Genomic DNA, 19,710 nt, shown 5'->3' with positions numbered 1-19,710 from the left:
ACTTTAAATAAAATAAAAATACAATGTGTATTAATACTGAATTCTCCCATATTTTTGGAGGTCAAAGGAATTAAGACACAATCTTTTACACGTTTTTGGAGTGGAATTTGTTTGTTTACTTTTGCTAATTTTAGGAAAATGCATTGTATTAACACTACCAACAACTATTCCAATTGTAATTAATTTATTATAGAGAAAATACACTATTTTCACCCTGAACTATAAACAAAATTGTTGATACACATTCCAATTTAAAGGGGGTCTTATTACCCTCTGGACTAATTAAAATCCTATTTTTGATAACCTTAAGGCCTATGTGGCACACTGCATGAATCAACATACTGAAGGTTCACGTAGGCACTTAAGGTTACAAAAAATACGATTTAATTAATTCGGGGGAGGGATAATAGGACCCACTGTAAGTTAGGGTGTGTCTCAACAATTTCGTTTATAGTTTAGGATGGAAATAATGCATTTACTCTTTATTATATACACTCCACAACCTATATCTTCTTCATTGAAAATACAATTAAATAATTAAAGTGTATTTTTTCTAACAGTTTAAATTTTTAGATAAATTGATTACACACTTTAATATAGTATCAGAGCAAATAGAGGTCCTAGTATTGAATCTCACCGTCATTCACTATTAAAACGAATTTTCACATGCTTGAGTCATAAAAAAAGGGTTCGCGGGCGTGTTAAGAATAATAGGAGCATGTTAAGAATATAATTAAATAATAAATGTGTACTCTCTCTAACAGAATTAAGCTTTTAGATGAGATGATCACACACTTCAATATCCGCTATTCACTTTTATTTGTCTAATTTACTACTTTCTCCGTTTCAAAAGAATAACCTGTATGGGCGTATGATAAAATAAACTTATCAATAATTATTTTTTTAATGAATGTGTCAGGTCACAATATAACAAGTAAAAGTGAATGAAGATAGTATTTATTGTTCCTTTAGGTTTTATTTCTCACTTATTTACTAATTGAATTTTTACTTTTACTTGTTGTTTTTGACATATTAAAAAAAAAGACAACTTTGTTATCCTATTTTACCCTTGAAATTAATATATGGACGGAGGGAGTAGTTGACTGAAAAATACCTATGATTTATTTTAGAACATAAATTTCGAAATTCTTTCTTTCTTTCTTAAATTCTGTATCGAGTCAAACTACTCACATAAATTGATACATAAAAAGCATATTCAAAGGGTGATATAATAAAATTACTCTATATTATTTATTCTTTCTTAATCTCTGTGTCAAATTTAACAGTGAATAACTATTATTGGACGGAGGAAAGGGAATAGTTAGACAAAAAACAGTGATGTAAATTAAAGAGTGACAGTTAATATTTTAGCGCCACAAAAATCTGTGTAATTTTATCATGTTAAAAATACTCCCTTCGTCCCATTTTACCCGTCTTAAATTGGGATGACATAACTATTAAGAAAATAATAATCGGTAATGTAATTTTACCATTTTACCCTTCTTAATTGTGTCTTGTTGTTAGTTCCAATATTGATGGATGACTAATACCAAACCACCATTTATATTCTTAATGGTGTATTTTTAATGGTACTCCTCTTTGCAACATTTTTCAAGAATGCTAATAACAAGGAGTAATCAATTACGCTAAAGGTATAATGGGGAAAAAAATTGTCTTGTCTTGATAAGTAAAAAAAGACATCAAATTAGGAAATTTGGGACAGATAAAATGAAATGGAGGAAGTAATAAATAATATGTGTAATTTTATCATGTCATTCTTTGAATATAAATAATTTAATGGTTTGAAAAATGTATCGCGTAATGAATATAATTAAATCTAAGGGCAAAATGGTTAGAAATAAGTAAATTATACATTGATTTTTCAAACACGATAAGTATTATTGGACAACTATTTTTAGTAACACGAACAAATATTGCCGAACGAAGGCCGTCCAACAATATCAATCCACTACATTAAAAATAGATGTCCAACAATACTTGTTCAGTTTGAAAACTTAATGAATAATTTATTCTTTTCTACCAATTTTATCCTTGTTATTTAATACTATTTATCACTCAATGCATTTTTCAAACATTAAATTTATTATATTCAAACTATGATATTATAAAATAGAACAACCCAGCCCTGCCCAGTGCCCACTAGTGATATTATCCGCTCTATGTCTAGACCCGCACCTAGGGGTGTTCACGGTTTGATTTTTAACGAAACTGAACCGCTATCCAAAACAAATCGATTAAAAAAGCTTATATTTGGTTAAGTTTGATTTGGTTTGATTTTGAATTTTAAAAAACCGATACTAATTTTGGTTTGGTTTGGTTTTACTCTAAAATAACCGACAAAATAACCAAACCGAACCGATATATATGTATATATATTTATATATATATATATATATAATTATTTATATATTATTGGTAAATACAATATAAATATTTGTTACATTTTATATTTTGATCATAATTTAACTTTAGTCGTAATACATTCAGTCATTTGTCTTCGTCCAGTTGACAGTAGCTTGTGAGATTCTACATGAATTTTTCACTTTGAATGACAAATGATACTAATTGTGAAAATAATATCTTGTTGTATATTGAAATTTACGGCTGAGATTCATTAGACTATAAACAGTCACTAATTTTAATTTTCTTTTTGAACCTTCTTGAGCAACAAGTTTATGTGTTCACGTTTTAGGGGGTTTATTATATCATTCTGTTAAATTTAATTTTTAAATATTTTTTTAGAAGCGTTCATATGGCGTTGTTCATGGTTTTACCAAAGTATAACACTCAGTTGACATCTTAGTTTCAAGGTTGAGATACAACACTCGGTTGACATCTCATATGTTATATTCGATTTGTTTTTATAATTTTTCAACTTTTATCATTAGTTAAAGTTATAAACCGAAAAAATCGAACCTAACCAAACTAAACCGACAAGAACTAAACCGATGGTTTTTTTTTTTTTGTTTGGTTTGGTTTTAGAAATTTAAAAACCGACTAAGTTGGTTTGGTTATGGTTTTCACCAATAACCGACCCAAACTGTTCCATTCACACCCCTACCTGCACCGCTTTAAAATATGTCAATAGAGTGAAAGACCTGTTTACTTATATACCCAACATTATCTCTCGTGTGTTTTACCGATGTAGAATTACTTATTATTTATTGGTACTTAACCCCATGTCAAATCAATAGCGGACAAGTATTGTTCTACATATTTGAAAAATAATAATAATAATAATTATGTAACAGTGTCAGTTAATATTTTCATTTCATGCAAAAAAAGATGACAGACTAGCCACAAAATATGTGTTGGGTTTTTCATATAAAGAAAAATTCAACATACATTTCTCCTATTCTTTAGCATTATTCAACCAAACAATGTCACACACATCCATCCATCCATTCACATCCAATACTCACTTTGATCAACGGTTACCTGTGATCTGAAAACTTCTCTGATTTGTTGTGCATCTCTAACAATTAACTTTGATTCCATTTTGAACACTGGATTTGTTGATACGATGGATGTATAGCTGAAGAAGTAATCTGAATATAGTAAAGATGGTAAGGAATACTTATGTTCTTCTTCACAAGTTTTGATCAAAATAAGTCATTTTTTAAATCAATATGTTTTTCGAGAACTTTACAAAACTAGTATAAATGTTGTTGGCAGTGACGTATTACGTTTTAAGAATATTAACGGACCAAAATGAACAGTAGACAGCGTTAAAGTAGGAATCTTTACTGACAGTAACGTTTTTAGCTTAAAACGTTACTAACTATAACGAGGCTCTGCGGCTCTGCCAAATCAACTCTGCACAGTCTGATGTGGCAGAGTTGCTGAGTTTCGATCGTTACCATTGGTAACGTTTTTGGTTTAACGTTACTGTCAGTAATCATTCTTATTTTAACGTCGTTTTGGTCCGTTTATTTTTTTAAATCATTATACGTTACTGCCAACAGTGTTTATACTAGTTTTGTAAAGTTCTCAAAAAACATATTACTTTGGTGAATTGATTTAAAAAATGGCTCATTTTGATAAAAAATTCTTCTTGTTCACATTTGATACGTATGTTCTGTAAGGTCTGTTGGGGCTTTAAATCGTAAATAAAAGCGTGTGGTTCGATGAGAACAAATAGGAACATTTATGTGTTTGTCGAAGACTAATAATTATAAGCATGAATGACAGATATATGAACGATGAAATAGGAAACAGTTACGATAAAGTGAAGTATCAATTGGTTTATTGTAGAGTACTCACTGACAACGAAAAAGTATGCCTTAGAAACTTGATGACAACAGTTGAGCACACGTAAAAGGAGTCAAAGTTGTCAACACAATTTTGAGCCTCCATTTAGGGCTTAAGCGCCCCTTTGATAACACTGGATCAGTCTGACAGAAAGCTAATAAGTAAAGAGTGTAAGGGTGTGGCCTAGTGGTTCAGTGAAGTTGGGTTGAGTACCATGAGGTATCAGGTTCGATATCTCTCCATCTTTTATAGCCTTAGTGGACACAGTTACCTGATACCTGTTGCTGGTGGGAGGTAGTGTATTTTCTGTATTAGTCTGTTTGTGATTCCATCGAACTCTGGATTTTACGCGTTTGTTGATACAATGGATGTATAGCTGAAGAAGTATTCTGAATATAGTAAAGATGGTAAGGAATACTTTATGTTCATTTTCACATTCCATATGTATCTTCTGTAAGGTCTGTTGGGGCTTAAAGCGCATGGTTCGATGAGAACAATAGAAATAATAATTATAAGCATGAATGGCGAATGTATGAGCAAAGAAATCGGAAACAATTACGATAAAGTAAAAAAGTATGCCTTAGAAACTTGATGACAGCAGTTAAGGCTCAACACGTTTTGAGCCTCGGTTTAGGGCTTAAGAGTGCTTTAAGCGCGCCTTTGATATCATCACTGGATCAGTCTCACCGAAAACTAATAAGCTAAGTAAACAACAACAACAACATCTCCAGTATATGCCCACGAAGTGGGGTCTGGGGAGCATAAAGTACGCAATCCGTACTACTACCTCACAGGTGAGATAGTGAGGATGTTTCCGAAACACCCCCGGCTCAAGACAAAAACAATCTAGAGTAGGACATAATATAAGCACAAGAAAAAATACGTAGACACAAAAATAAGCCTTCCACAAAGTAAAGAAGTACACTCGACCTATCCGAAACAACAACATTACAAAAACACCAAGACCAGACACTACAACAGCTAGCATGGATAACAAGACAAAACACACCTACCTACTAGCAAGAGACACAGTCCTACCTTCTACCCGTCTACCTTAATCCGCATCCTCCACACCTTCCTTTTCCAGTGAAGTACTGTTCTGAAATTTTGGCATCAACAAACATAATTGCTTTATGTATGCTACTTACATGTAAGCAAAACTATTGTGCATGTCAATTGGGGTATACCATCTAGGTTCTTTCGCGCGCGGAGCATGTGTTCCTATTTCTTTAGCCTCTTATCTCATGATAAGTACTTCTGCTTTTGGCTTTCTGATCTGATAGAAAGGTAAATTGTATGCAGGGAACTCCAGTAAATATCATTGTGGGATCCCATGTGTGGATTGAAGATCCATCCATTGCTTGGATTGATGGACAAGTATCACAGATTAATGGAGAGGATGTTCAGGTCGATACATCTGATGGAAAGAAGGTACGTTATAGCTCTTTTGCGCGTAACATTATTTTATTCTTGCAGTTTCAGTTTACTCATTAGTCGACCCTAACTTGTTTAGCGTCGTAGTAGTTGGTGTTGTTCTTTTTGTTCAGAATGCATTATGTAAGTTCTGTCTCGTTCCTTCTTATGTTTTCGCTCGCAACTGCTTACCTGTTTTTCACTTTTCAATTCAAATAGGTTACAGTAAATTTATCAAAAATATATCCGAAAGATGAAGATGCTCCGGCTGCTGGAGTTGATGACATGACCAAGTTATCATATTTGCACGAGCCTGGCGTGTTGCAGAATTTGGCTTCAAGATATCAACTCAACGAAATCTATGTAAGTTTACGGTCCAATTTCTGTAGATTAATTGTTGCATCGATGGGTGTTTCTATCATCATATTGTATCGTAATGTGACATTGTGACAGACTTATACCGGAAGTATTCTCATCGCCATCAATCCATTCCAAAAGTTGCCTCATATATACAATCGCCACATGATGGAACAATACAAGGGAGCACCACTTGGAGAATTAAGTCCTCATGTCTTTGCTATCGCTGATTCTTCTTACAGGTACTCCTGTTTCAACTTCCACTCCACCACATGATTTACCCTGCAAACACAACATTTGTGACTAAGTTTATATAATGAATCAGGCAAATGATAAATGAAGGTAAAAGCAATTCAATATTGGTCAGCGGTGAAAGTGGCGCTGGTAAGACTGAAACTACTAAAATGCTTATGCAATACCTTGCTTATTTGGGTGGCCGTAGAAGCACTGAAGGTCGAACTGTCGAGCAGCAAGTTCTAGAGGTAAACTGTATGATCTTGATGAGTTCACTATTATTTTGCTGTGTTACAGAAAGCTTGTAGAGGTGTCACTATGCTCTATGTGAATATTCAGTAGTACTTAAAAATCCTTTTTCATTTATTTGAACACTATAATCTTGAAAAATCCTGTTTCATCTCTAAAAGAGATAACATCCAGTACCCCTCCGAACTATGTCCAAAGTTGCTACGACACACCCCAACTTTACAGGGGTCCCATTCCCCCCCTACTCATTTTTAGCGTATTTTTGCTTCCAAAGTCAGCTAAAAAGGTTGACAAAAGGTGCTACATCAGCAAAAAAGGTTGACAAAAATACGTTAAAATTTAGTCTGGGGGGTGGGGGGGGGGGGTTGTAATAGGACCTCCGTTGGGGTACTAGATGCTTTACTCTTTCTAAAAAGTACTATAAAGTATTAAGCATTGTCAGTCATTTTCTTCTGCCAACTTTACTGGTTGTATTATTCTCTTAACTCCGTTTTATCTCCAGTCAAATCCAGTACTTGAAGCATTTGGCAATGCGAAAACAGTTAGAAATAACAATTCGAGGTGAGATACTGTTATACTCATGTTTCCAATGAAGAAGTCGCATACGGTTATTCTTCTGAAATGCTTATACTTATGTTGTTACAGTCGTTTTGGTAAATTTGTCGAGATTCAGTTTGACAAAAATGGAAGAATATCTGGTGCAGCTATTAGAACTTACCTCCTTGAAAGATCTCGCGTTTGCCAAGTTTCAGATCCTGAACGAAACTATCATTGTTTCTACCTTCTATGTGCAGCACCTCAGGAGGTAATCGGATTTCAAAGCTTCTTTCGTTTCATCTATTTGATAGCCTTGACGTCCGTTTGACAGTTTTCCTATCTTAACAGGTAGTTGAAAAGTATAAGTTGGGTAGTCCTAAAACGTTTCACTATCTTAATCAATCGAGTTGCTATGAACTAGTTGGCGTAAGTGATGCCCAAGATTATCTGGCAACACGGAGAGCGATGGATGTCGTTGGCATTAGTGAGCAAGAGCAGGTTAATTCCCTAGTTCCTTTAGTTTGTGCTGCCGTTTTTATTTTATAGTAACCGGTAAAGTTACTGCCATACGACCAGTAGGTCACAGGTTCAAGCCTTGGAAACAGCTTCTGACGTACACAGACACTGCGCATAGCGGGAGCTTTAGTGCTTCTAAGAATCTAAGAAGTTACTCGTTTCTTTTTCAGGAAGCGATTTTTAGAGTAGTGGCTTCCGTTCTTCATCTTGGTAATCTTCAGTTTGCAAAGGGCGAAGAAATCGATTCATCAGTTTTAAAAGATGACAAATCTAAGTTCCATCTTCAGACTGTTGCTGAGCTTCTAATGTATGTTCTTAGCTTTCAAATTTTACTTCTCGCTGTCTTAATTTATTTGTGAGTAAAGCATCTAGTAACCCCCCGAACTATGACCGAATTTGCTACGATAAACTCCAACTTCACGGGGTTCTATTACGTCCTTGAACTAAATTTTAGCGTATTTTTGTCAACATTTTAAGCTAACGTGGCAAATTTTGTCAATCTTTTTTTCTAACATAGGTCCATTTTATGTAATAAAGGTGTCACGTCAGCACAAAAGGGTGACCAAAATACCGCTAACATTGAGTTCAAGGGGGTAATAGGAACCCTGTGAAGTTGGAGTGTGTCGTACAACTTTGGTTAATAGTTGGGGGGGGGGGGGGGGGGGCAGTGGATGCTTATATCTTTATTCTTTGTTGTCGAGTGTTTGATGTGATTCAATTCTTATATCAGGTGCGATCTTAAGGAATTGGAAGATGCGCTATTGAAACGTGTAATGGTCACACCCGAAGAAGTAATAAAGAGAAGTCTTGATCCCGATGCTGCAACAGTTAGTAGAGATGGGCTTGCTAAAACGATATATTCTCGCTTGTTTGACTGGTACGCTTCTATTGTCTTCACGGAATTGTTTAATGTAGTCTGTTACCGATCATTTGACACTAACATGCACGGTTTTCAACTGCTTACAGGTTGGTGGACAAAATAAATAACTCGATTGGTCAAGATCCGAACTCAAAATCTCTAATTGGTGTCCTCGACATATATGGTTTTGAAAGTTTTAAAACTAATAGGTAGGCGTTAAATCGTTGGAGGATACACGGCTATTGTTGAATGTGGTGTTTTGACATTTGACTCGTTCGACTTTTGTGTACCAGTTTTGAACAATTCTGCATTAACTTCACAAATGAGAAGCTGCAGCAACACTTTAACCAGGTATTTGTAGTTGAAATTTTCGATAATTTCTGTCGATATCTTCTTCTAAGCGCGAAACTGAACGAGCATATATTTGCTTCCCAGCACGTGTTCAAGATGGAGCAGGAGGAATACACTAAAGAAGAGATCGATTGGAGCTACATAGAATTTGTGGATAATCAAGATGTTCTGGATCTTATTGAAAAGGTTTCCTTATTCCCATGTTGCTCGGACTCTGCCAAAATGTCATCGGGTGCATGTCGGATCCTTCAAAAGTAGTGCGCTTTTGTAGGATCCTACACGGGTGCAGCCACATTTTTGGAGAGTCCGAGCAACTTAGCCTTATTCAATTTCATTTCATTTTCTCTGCATTCTACTTAGCCTTATTAGGAAGACAGAAAGCATTATTAGGTTCAAATAGATTTTCAACGATTGTATTGGAAGTTATTTGAAGTTATCGGTGCAATAGAATTCCTGCAAAAATACCATGCGTTTCGCAGCATTTACTGATACCCTTGTGCATCGTTTCCACTTAAAAAACATACCGCTTTTGTTGTACTGCATAAATTTTGAGGTATCACATTGAAATTTGATTTGTATTGTATTGCTTGGCAGAAACCTGGAGGTATCATCGCTCTTCTCGATGAAGCCTGGTAAGATGTATAGCACTTCATCTGTACGTATGAGCGTTGTACATAGGTGTTGTATATGCTTCTGTCTTGGCGAGGAAGAATAATTTAATTGACGTTTCTTTGATATGGACTCTTTCAGTATGTTCCCCAAGTCAACTCATGAAACATTCTCTCAGAAGCTTTATCAGACATTCAAAGTCCACAAACGATTTATCAAACCAAAACTGTCTCGTACTGATTTTACCATCGCTCATTATGCCGGAGAGGTAAAAGAACTTCATCGGAATGAATTTGCTGTTCGGTCAAATGTTCTTGTGTTGGATATAGGCATTACTAACAGTAAATTGTCTTTGTGTTCAGGTTCAATACCAGTCCAATTTTTTTTTGGATAAAAACAAAGACTATGTTGTTCCGGAGCATCAAGATTTATTAAGTGCTTCCAAATGCCCATTTGTAGCTGGCCTTTTCCCTCCTGTTGCTGAGGAAACAACCAAATCATCCAAATCGTCAAAGTTCTCATCCATCGGTTCTCGTTTTAAGGTAGTTATTGACTGTTATACTTTCGAGATATAAGCATCTAGTACCCTCTTGAACTATGACCAAAGTTGCTACGACACACTCCAACTTCACATGCGTCCTATTACCCTCCGAAACTCAATTTTAGCATATTTTTGTCACCCTTTTGTGCTGACATGACACCTTTATTACGTAAAATGGGGTCCACATTAAAGGTGACACTTCGGTTAAAAAGGTTGACAAAAGGTGGCACGTCAGCTAAAAAGGATACAAAAATACGTTAAAATTTAGTTCAGGAGATAATAGGACCCCGGTTAAGTTGGAGTGTGTCGTAGCAAATTTGGTCATAGTTCAAGGGGGCACTAGCACTAGATGCTTTACTCTACTTTCGACAGATATTGGTGAACTGTTGCCAAGTCCTTATTGCTTAGAAAAGTATGTGAAAGTCTGATAACTCTGATTAAACTGGTGCAGTTACAACTTACATCGTTGATGGAAACTCTGAATTCTACGGAACCTCATTATATCAGATGCGTGAAGCCTAACAATCAACTAAAACCTGCGATTTTTGAGAATGTTAACATTTTGCAGCAACTGCGATGTGGTGTGAGTAAAATTCGACATTTTTTAGATGAACAATTTCCTTTCGTACTCTTAAAACTTTATGCTTACATTTTGTTGTCGTCAGGGTGTTCTAGAAGCAATTAGAATTAGCTGCGCTGGCTACCCAACCCGTAAGACATTCTTTGAGTTCCTTAACCGGTTTGGACTTCTTGCTCCTGAGGTCTTGGAAGGGAAGTAAGTACTGATTTTGTGTTCCTAATCCAAAAAACAACTTCACTTCAATTCATCGCGGCTTAGCTTCTTGACGATGAATTGACATGCTATGTTGATTTGATCCGCTTGTGGACAGCGCCGATGAAAAAGTTGCATGCAAAAAGATTTTGGAAAAGATGGGGCTTGCTGGTGCTCAGGTTATTTGAACTCTTTCTTTCTTATCGAAAAAGCTGTTTTGTTTTATTTATTTGATTTCACAATCGATGGTATTACATTATTCAGCGTTGAGCGTGTATCTCTTTCTCATCTAACACCTCTCCATAACTTCAGTAGAAGATCAATGTCTTAGTAGCTTTTTCAACTTGTCCATATGGCTCATCTCTTATATCTGCTTTTTCTATGGATTGTTCGCGGCTTCGCTTAATATAGTTTTCTATATATGCCGAGGACTAGGACTATTGTTATCCACTGTTCACACGGTTAAAATTGGTTCATTTGTTTGGAATAGTTCTCCACGACACTGTCGTATACATTTTGCATGCAGCATTCATAAGGTTGATGAAATCTTTTAGTCGATGTATCATGAGTTTCCCAAATTTATGAATCAACTATTTGTGGGAAAAATGGTTTTCGCAGATTGGAAAAACGAAAGTTTTTCTCAGAGCTGGTCAGATGGCTGAGCTGGATGCACGCAGAGCACAGAAACTAGCGAAAGCAGCTAAGACAATCCAAAGGAAAATTCGAACTCATATCGCTAGGAAATACTTTCTCGCATTGCAGCAGTCTGCGATTTGCATACAATCCTCATGCCGAGGTTTTTCTATTTATAACTTGTTATCTTGTCGTTATTGCTGTTTGCTTCTACCACCTCTTTTTCATCTTTCTTTGATCTAAGGATCTATCGGAAACAACCTCTCTATCTTCTCAAAGTGGGTGGGGGGTGGGAGGGGTAAGGTCTGCCTACTCGTTACCCTCCCTAGACCGCACTTGTGGAATTACGCTGAGTTTGTTGTTCTTGTTGTTTATGGAGGATATGAACCATCTGTTCTATATCAATAACTTTTCTCGGAACATCTGTCGTTTTTCACCCTTCTGATCTATATAGTCATAGTGCCTACATTTTTAGGTGTTTTTCTAATCGCAAAACAAGCACCGTGTAAGGAGTATTACTGCTTACTAAGTTCTGTGTTGTCGCTTTGTCATGGTCGACAGGAAGGCTTGCTTGCAAAGTGTACGACAATATGAAACGAGAAGCTGCTTCTATCAGAATCCAGACGAAATTGCGTGGACATTTGGCCCGGAAGTCCTATACAGGACTCAAAATCAATGTCATTGCTCTTCAGACAGGAATTCGAGCGACAGCTGCACGAAAGGAATTCAGATATAAAAGACAAACCAAAGCAGCAACTAAAATACAAGTTCGTTTACTTGTTTTCTATCGATTCAGTGGATTGACCGTGCCCTTTTCTTCTCGCTATTAACTAGAAAAGTTACTTGCAGGCACATTGGCATGGTCATCGAGCCTTTTCATATTACAAGAAACTCATAATCGCAGCGATTGTAACACAATGCAGATGGAGGGGAAGGGTTGCAAAGAAAGAGCTTCGGAAACTAAAGATGGTTAGTTTTTGGACTGTATCGCACTTTCAATTTCCTTTGATATGCACTGAGATGATGCTCCGTTAAATAAGTAATAATCTGCTAGCTAAGGCATTTACTTACACGGTGCGTAGTTCACCTTGGAAGCTGTTCTGCAGCATGATGGATCCTTAATCGCTCCTCTGAACCTTTATCAGAAAGAGATGAGCATTATGAAGCTTCCTTTTGGTAAAACTCATAGAGACGTGGTGAGCAACCTCAAGCGAAGTAATAAAAGTACGATCCCAGCAATTTGAGATAAGCATCCAGTATCCCCGAATCATGACCAAAGTTGCTACGACGCACTCCAACTTCAGAGGGGACCTATTACCCCCGAACTCACTTTTAGCATATTTTTGTCACCCTTTTATGCTGACGTGCCACCTTTATTAGATAGAATGGGGCCATGTCAAAGGTGCCACGTCAGCTAAAAAGGATGACAAAAGTACACTAAAATTTAGTTTGGGGGGTAATAGGACCTCCATGAAGTTGGAGTGTATCGTAGCAAATTTGATCATACTTCAGGGGAGTACTAGATGTTTTACTCTATAAAATCTTCTGAACATTGGAAATCAAAACAACAGCATGCAGTCTACACGTAACTATACTTGTCGCTGAGTGATGAACTATGAAGTCCGTTAATCCAGTTACGGATTTAAACCTTCTAGTTCACTTATTGTGGTTATCGACATAGTACCCCTTGCATTTTCTTCAAGTGAAAGAATGTATCAGATTGTTGTTTGCTATTTGATACAGTAAGATCTTATTTTTAATCTATTCGTATCTAATAGTGTGTTTTCTAATGTTCTGGTTGTCTGTGGATCGCTAACACACATTTCCAATACTGTCAGGCTTCAAGAGAAACGGGCGCACTAAAAGAAGCAAAGGATAAGCTTGAAAAACAGGTCGAAGAACTTACATGGCGTCTGCAGTTGGAGAAACGCCTAAGGGTAATTCACTTACGTTAAGCAGATCACGCATTTCATTTTCCTGCATGATATGTAAAGCAAGTGGAAGGGACACTGTTTGATCCGCTATTTCACAGACGGACTTGGAAGAGGCGAAGAGCCAGGAAATAGCAAAGCTGAAGAGTTCATTGGAAGGTGCGCAAAGCAAAGTGGAACAAACGAATGCCCTGCTCATCAAGGAACGTGAGGCTGCGCAGAAAGCAATTGAAGAAGCAACCTCTATCGTGGAAGAGAAGCCGGTTCTTGTCGAGGATACAGAAAAGATTGATGCTTTAAATGCAGAAGTAGAAAATCTAAAGGTACCGACACTGAACTCGTAAAGTTAACCTCAAGTGCTATCGACCGTAGAACAAAGGAGAGACTACAGATTACAGAATTTGTGTGGAAGTTCATCGTTTCTCCGCTAACATATGGCTGTTGTTTTCATGTTTCAACCTTTACATAGGCGGCGTTGCAATCTGAAAAGCAACGGGCTGATGATTCTGAAAGGAAACATTCTGAAGCTCAAGAATCGAGTGAAGGAAAGCACAAGAAATTGGAAGAAACCGAAAAAAAAGTTCAACAATTTCAGGAATCACTGAGCAGGTAGCTACTCAAACATATCGATAACTGTTTTATTCGTTGAACACTGTGAGAATAGAGATTACCAACCTTTTGAGTCGATAAAATTACTAAAATACAGTTTGTGTAACAACCCAAAAGAAATAACTAAAATACAGTAATGTAGTAACAGATTTCATTTTCAAAATCTACTTGTTGAGGGGAAATATCTTTCTGTTTGTTCTTCTAATTGATCTAACGCTCAGATTCAAACTCGAGAGTAGTGTCCGTGAAGAAAATTACCAAGTTGTTTGTAACACCCCAACTTAGGATAAGGAGTCTCACATCGGCAAAACACAGGAGAAATGTTGGGTACATAAGTAAATATGCCTTTCACTCTACTGACGCGTTTTAAAGCCGTGCGTGTCTAGGCCTACAGCGTACAATATCACTGGTGGGATGGGCCGTTACATTGTTGTTATGCCTATTTCATGATAAGGATCAGTCAAATTAGCTGCTGAAATGAATCAGGTCAAGGGACGGTCATAGAGGCTTTACCAAGAAGTTCATACAATATCACGCGGTATTAATGCAGGCGGAGGATGTGGTTCAAGCTCCGCTACCATCCATCAACAAAATATTTTCACTTGCTCGAGAGCCCCAAAAAGGGGGCTCACCAGTGAGGGGAAGTGCTTTAAACGATATAAATATATAGACATGTATCCTCTCTCAGTTCAAGCTTTTAGATGAGACGTTCATACAATTGGTTTATTTTATTATAGATGTCCATACACCATTACAATTGGTATCCTTGTATTACAAAATGGATATCTAGGAGAACCTCGGACATTTTCAGGATGTAGTTGATCAAAATATTTGTCCTTCTTATTAAAAGGCTCGAAGAAAAGCTCACCAACATAGAGTCGGAAAACAAAGTACTTCGCCAGCAGGCTCTGACGATGGCGCAGAACAATAAATTGCTGTCTAGCCGGTCAAGATCAAGTATTCAGGTAATCCTGAAAACCTCCATTCATATCAGATGTTAAATCTATAACTAATTTTTTTCCTGTTTCTACAATATTGGCAGAGGAGCGAGAGCAGCACAAGGAATAGCGTAGTAAGTCGAAGGCTGCTTGCACATTAGTTGTCGTTTTAGTATATCGCTCACCTCTTTTGTTGGTTGATTAACGATTGAAATTTATGAAGGATCTGTCTAGCGCTTCATTTTCAAGGGAGAGTGCCGAGGTGGAAGGAAGACCACAAAAATCACTTAATGATAAACAACAGGAGTATCAGGACTTGATCATCCGGTGTGTTGCACAGCACCTCGGCTTCTCTAAAGGCAGACCTGTTGCCGCCTGCATTATCTACAAGTGCCTTAGGCAATGGCGATCATTTGAAGTCGAGAGAACCAGTATATTCGACAGGGTAATACAAACCATTGGCCAAGCTATTGAGGTCAGTGTTAATATAGTTATACACAATGTTATACCGAAAGATACAGATCGATAAAATAAATGTCTCTTTTTCACTTACGAACTAGTTTTTCAACGATGTAGACTCAGGACAACAACGATATGTTAGCTTACTGGCTATCCAATGCATCCACACTGTTGCTGCTGCTACAACGTACATTAAAAGCCGGTGGTGCTGCTGGGATTACCCCACAGCACAGGCGACAATCATCAGCAACTCTATTTGGGAGAATGACACAGGTGAAAGAAGTTCCATTTCAAAAATTGATATTTATCGTTTATGTATAACACGTAATGCTGATTAAACAATTTGTAGAGCTTTCGTGGAACCCCTCAAGGTGTAAATCTTTCTCTCGTTGATGGTGATTCGGCTGGTGGAGTGGATAACTTACGCCAAGTTGAAGCCAAATATCCTGCATTGTTGTTTAAACAGCAGCTAACAGCATATGTAGAAAAGATTTATGGAATGATCCGCGATAATCTTAAGAAAGAGATTTCTCCGCTTCTGGGGTTGTGCATTCAGGTTTGAGATACTGTCATAGATCTACCTAAATATTTGTTCGAACATAGTAAACAACATTAGATTCTAGGTGTACTAAAGCTTTTCTACATGTTCCAATCTTTGGTTTAGGCACCAAGGATATCTCGAGCAAGTTTACTTAAAGGGGCAACAGCACGTACACTTGCAAATGCGGCTGCGCAGGAAATTTTGATCGCGCACTGGCAAGGAATCGTCAAGAGTCTCGCTAACTTTTTGAACTTATTGAAAGCCAATCATGTAAGAGTCGCAGAAGCATGTTTTTTTTTTCACGCCGTCCATATCTTTGCTTTCCTCCCATTTACTTGCTTTGAACTTGGAAGGTGAATTAACAGTCTTGATATCATCAACCCATGGAATGATGTCTTGGTTAACCGTATTCTGAAACACGAAAAAAATATCATTGGCTTGTCTTTCTATCGAGCCGTGAAAAAGATTCAACAAAAGACGGAAAGAAATCCACTACCCCTTTTACGTCAAGGAATATATGGAGTAACCATAGGCGGAGCCAGGATTTCAACGAAGGGGGTTCCATATTCAAAGAAAACTTAGTCGAAGGGGGTTCAACACCTACTATAACCACATAAAAAATAATTTTAATCATGTATAAATAGTACATTTTTCCGTGTTCGGGGGTTCGGCCGAACCCTCGAACAGAAGACTGGCTCCGCCCTTGGGAGTAACTCCTGTTATAACAGTAAAAGCAAGATGTGTATGTTTTCTATGATTATATTTCATCTTTTTCCAATGACTCCTCTGCTCTAAATTAGTAAAAAAAAATCATGGATATACATCTGCACATAGTCCTTTCTGGAGCATATTCCGTCCTTTAACGGAACAGCCTCTGACAAAAATGCAAGGTAAGGCTGCATACAATACACCCTTGTGGTGGGGTCCTTCTCTGGACCCTGCGCATAGCGGGAGCTTTAGTGCACCGGGCTGCCCTTTAATGAATTTTTCTACTACTCTTCCCTTCTTTTCACCAACAAGAATAGCATACTTCATATAGGTGGAAGGAATAATTCACACAGTAGTTAATACTTTTCATGTAATTTAAGTAATATATTCTAGCTGAAGAAAGAAGGGGAGCCTTGGAGTAACTGGTAAAGTTATCGCCATGTGACCAGGAGGTCACGGGTTCAAGCCTTGGAAACAGCCTCTGGTAGAAACGCAAGGTAAGTCTGCGTACAATACACCCTTGTGGTGGGGTCCTTCCCCGGACTCTTCACATAGCGGAAGCTTTAGTGCACCGAGCTGCCCTTTTTTATTCTAGCTGAAGGAAGAACGGCCGAACTTTCCTGAAGACTGCGATCATCTATTAAGTAATCGATGCATTGAGGCAGTCTCGATATAGAGTTACATATTGGTTACCTCATGATAGGACATAATAATAGGGTTAATTTTTCTCTCTTGTATTTCAGGTGCCTCCATTTCTTGTGCGCAAAGTATTTACGCAAGTCTTTTCTTTCATCAACGTCCAATTATTTAACAGGTCTGTCGTCAAGTGTATATCTCATAATCTTCTTATAGCTTCAAGATTCAACTCTTTATATGTGCCTCCTTGTTGTAGCCTTTTGTTGAGAAGAGAATGCTGTTCATTTAGCAACGGTGAATACGTCAAAACTGGTTTGGCGGAACTGGAGCACTGGTGCTACAAAGCAACCGATGAGGTACCTTGGTCTCCTCACACTTGTTACAACACTATTCACCATGTTTTTTTGTTCTCGCTGATGAAGGGAACTTGTTCAGTATACAGGATTAGCTTGGGAGGAGCTCAAGCATATAAGACAGGCGATCGGTTTTCTGGTAAGTAACTGACTATATAAACTGAAAAACAAAGGCAAAGGATCGGTTTTCCTAGTAATCAGAACTGCAAATTTATGTCCTTGTCCTCAGTTGTAGCTTACTGAGGACATGACGCTAGATAGGAAAGTATGAAGGATGCGGATTAGGGTAGAGGGCTAGTGCGTGTGGGTGTGTGCTTTGGTGTAGCCTGGCTAGCAATCTTAGGGCTTTGTACATAGGTTGGAGCAGTGGCGGAGCCAGGATTTTCATTGAGGAGATTCAGAAGTAAATATACGAACTAATTGAAGGGGGTTCAATATCTACGATATATGCATAAAAAATATTTTAACCATGTAAAAATAGTATAAAAACAGTAGAATTTTTTATCGAAGGGGGTTCGGATGAACCCCTGAAGCAAAGGTAGCTCCACCACTGGGTTGAAGCTTCTAGTTAGGAGGGTTTGGGTGAGGTGTGTGCTTTTGGTTTGTCAGTGTATAGTATTCCTGAGCCGGGGTCTATCGGAAACAGCCTCTCTACTTCTTTGGAGGTAGTGGTATAGACTGCGTACATTGAGCCGGGGGTCTATCGGAAATAGCATCTCCACTTCTTCGGAGGTAGTGGTATGGACTGCATACATTTTACCCTCCCCAGACCCCACTATGTGGGAATACATTGGGTTTGCTGCTTTTGTTGTTGTCCGATGCAATGTGACCATGATTGAAGAAACGTGCCACAAAATTTGAGTGCACGAACCTAAGAACTGTAGTTCGACAGAATTTGGAATGATCTTTGTCTGTATTTCATCGGCAGCGATCTTTAATTCTGCTCGTTTTGGACTGTACTAGGTCATACACCAGAAGCCAAAGAAAACGTTGGATGAAGTAAGCCATGATCTATGTCCTGTAAGTACCGAACTACTACATATACCGATGATCCATCTCTCGAGACCATACATTATCATTCTCATGAAGTTGTAAATCATGAACAGGTGCTTAGCATTCAACAACTTTACAGAATCAGCACAATGTATTGGGACGACAAATATGGCACGCATAGCCTTTCACCAGATGTAAGCCTTGTTATTCCTTTGCGTCGCGCACAGCGTGGCTTATACAGTTTCGAACACTGTCTGCTACATCTTTGATTGCTGTAAACGCTCTTACTTTTGTTATCTGCTGTCGATTAATCAGTAGAGTTTATCGATCACTTGACAGGTTATATCCAATATGCGCGTACTAATGACTGAAGACTCGAACAATGCAGTCAGCAATTCCTTTTTGCTTGATGATGATTCGAGGTTAGATATAAAATCGCCACTCCCTTTTTGTGCACGACTTCCTTAGAATGTACTTTCACTTATAACTGATCGCGCTTGTTGGTCATGGTGCAGCATACCGTTCTCAATTGATGACCTCTCTAAATCGATGGATCAGATTGATATTGCAGACATTGAACCACCTCCACTTATACGCGAAAACTCAGGGTTCAGTTTCTTGTTGCCACGTGCAGACTAATCGCCCTTAATCAGAATTCAGTTCTAGGAACATGCAGCCACATCTTTGATTCGCGTGCACATGGAGGTGCGATGAGTGCATTGAATCATGTAGACTCATCTTGCACATCCCAGCAGCAGTCACAAAAGGAGGAGACACGCCTAGTAATCGCGTGCAACCATTGAGGCGTACTACGAGGGGGCAGTGGAGAACTATACATATAGTTGAGCAATTTTTGAAATATACATTAGTATACGCGTAATGCATGAACCAGCCTGTTTCGTTTGTACTAATCAACTATATGAAATATACAGAATAGAAGGTCTTCATTCTTCACACTGATGTCTGTGTGGAACATTTCGAGGCAGCTTTGAGTTTTTAAGTTTTTCCAACTTTCATATCAATGTCGGAGAGAGATTGAAGGTCTTGTCGTGCATCTTGGAGCGAATAACTGCTTAACATAAAGGCTCGCGTAAAGCCATTCTTCATATGCCTTGACACATTCTATACAAGTGATTCGTTTTGTTTCTACATGATATTCAAGATTTCGTTTGTGTTCATTTTGGCGATTTATGATGTAA

General features: G+C 37.7%; 1 protein-coding gene across 2 annotated transcripts; it reads left to right on the top strand.

Annotated features, from left to right (window-relative positions):
* Positions 1-3,382: 3,382 nt before the first annotated feature.
* LOC107873733 (myosin-11-like) lies at positions 3,383-19,658 on the top strand. Of its 2 annotated transcripts, XM_016720683.2 has the most exons (38): positions 3,383-3,587; positions 5,575-5,703; positions 5,905-6,048; positions 6,139-6,284; positions 6,368-6,524; positions 7,028-7,086; positions 7,171-7,330; positions 7,411-7,560; positions 7,749-7,885; positions 8,309-8,455; positions 8,545-8,646; positions 8,731-8,788; positions 8,873-8,974; positions 9,383-9,420; positions 9,539-9,665; positions 9,760-9,939; positions 10,390-10,521; positions 10,604-10,713; positions 10,829-10,889; positions 11,329-11,506; positions 11,905-12,110; positions 12,193-12,312; positions 13,182-13,280; positions 13,376-13,597; positions 13,744-13,883; positions 14,734-14,848; positions 14,926-14,955; positions 15,045-15,296; positions 15,398-15,553; positions 15,630-15,836; positions 15,945-16,091; positions 17,273-17,343; positions 17,422-17,521; positions 17,601-17,657; positions 18,482-18,538; positions 18,625-18,705; positions 18,851-18,933; positions 19,027-19,658. In XM_016720683.2, the coding sequence occupies exons 1-38, from the start codon at positions 3,585-3,587 to the stop codon at positions 19,148-19,150; spliced, it is 4,587 nt and encodes a 1,528-aa protein (XP_016576169.2). In that variant the 5' UTR covers positions 3,383-3,584; the 3' UTR covers positions 19,151-19,658. The 2 variants fall into 2 exon arrangements, with proteins under 2 accessions (XP_016576169.2, XP_016576168.2); XM_016720682.2 differs by lacking the exon at positions 3,383-3,587 and having other exon boundaries at positions 5,569-5,703.
* The last annotated feature ends 52 nt before the right edge of the window (positions 19,659-19,710 follow it).

The sequence above is a fragment of the Capsicum annuum genome, chromosome 6 (assembly GCF_002878395.1).
Source record: "Capsicum annuum cultivar UCD-10X-F1 chromosome 6, UCD10Xv1.1, whole genome shotgun sequence".
Taxonomy (NCBI): Eukaryota; Viridiplantae; Streptophyta; class Magnoliopsida; order Solanales; family Solanaceae; genus Capsicum; species Capsicum annuum.
Note: the sequence above shows the minus strand (reverse complement) of the source record. Positions and strands in the feature narration are given on the sequence as shown.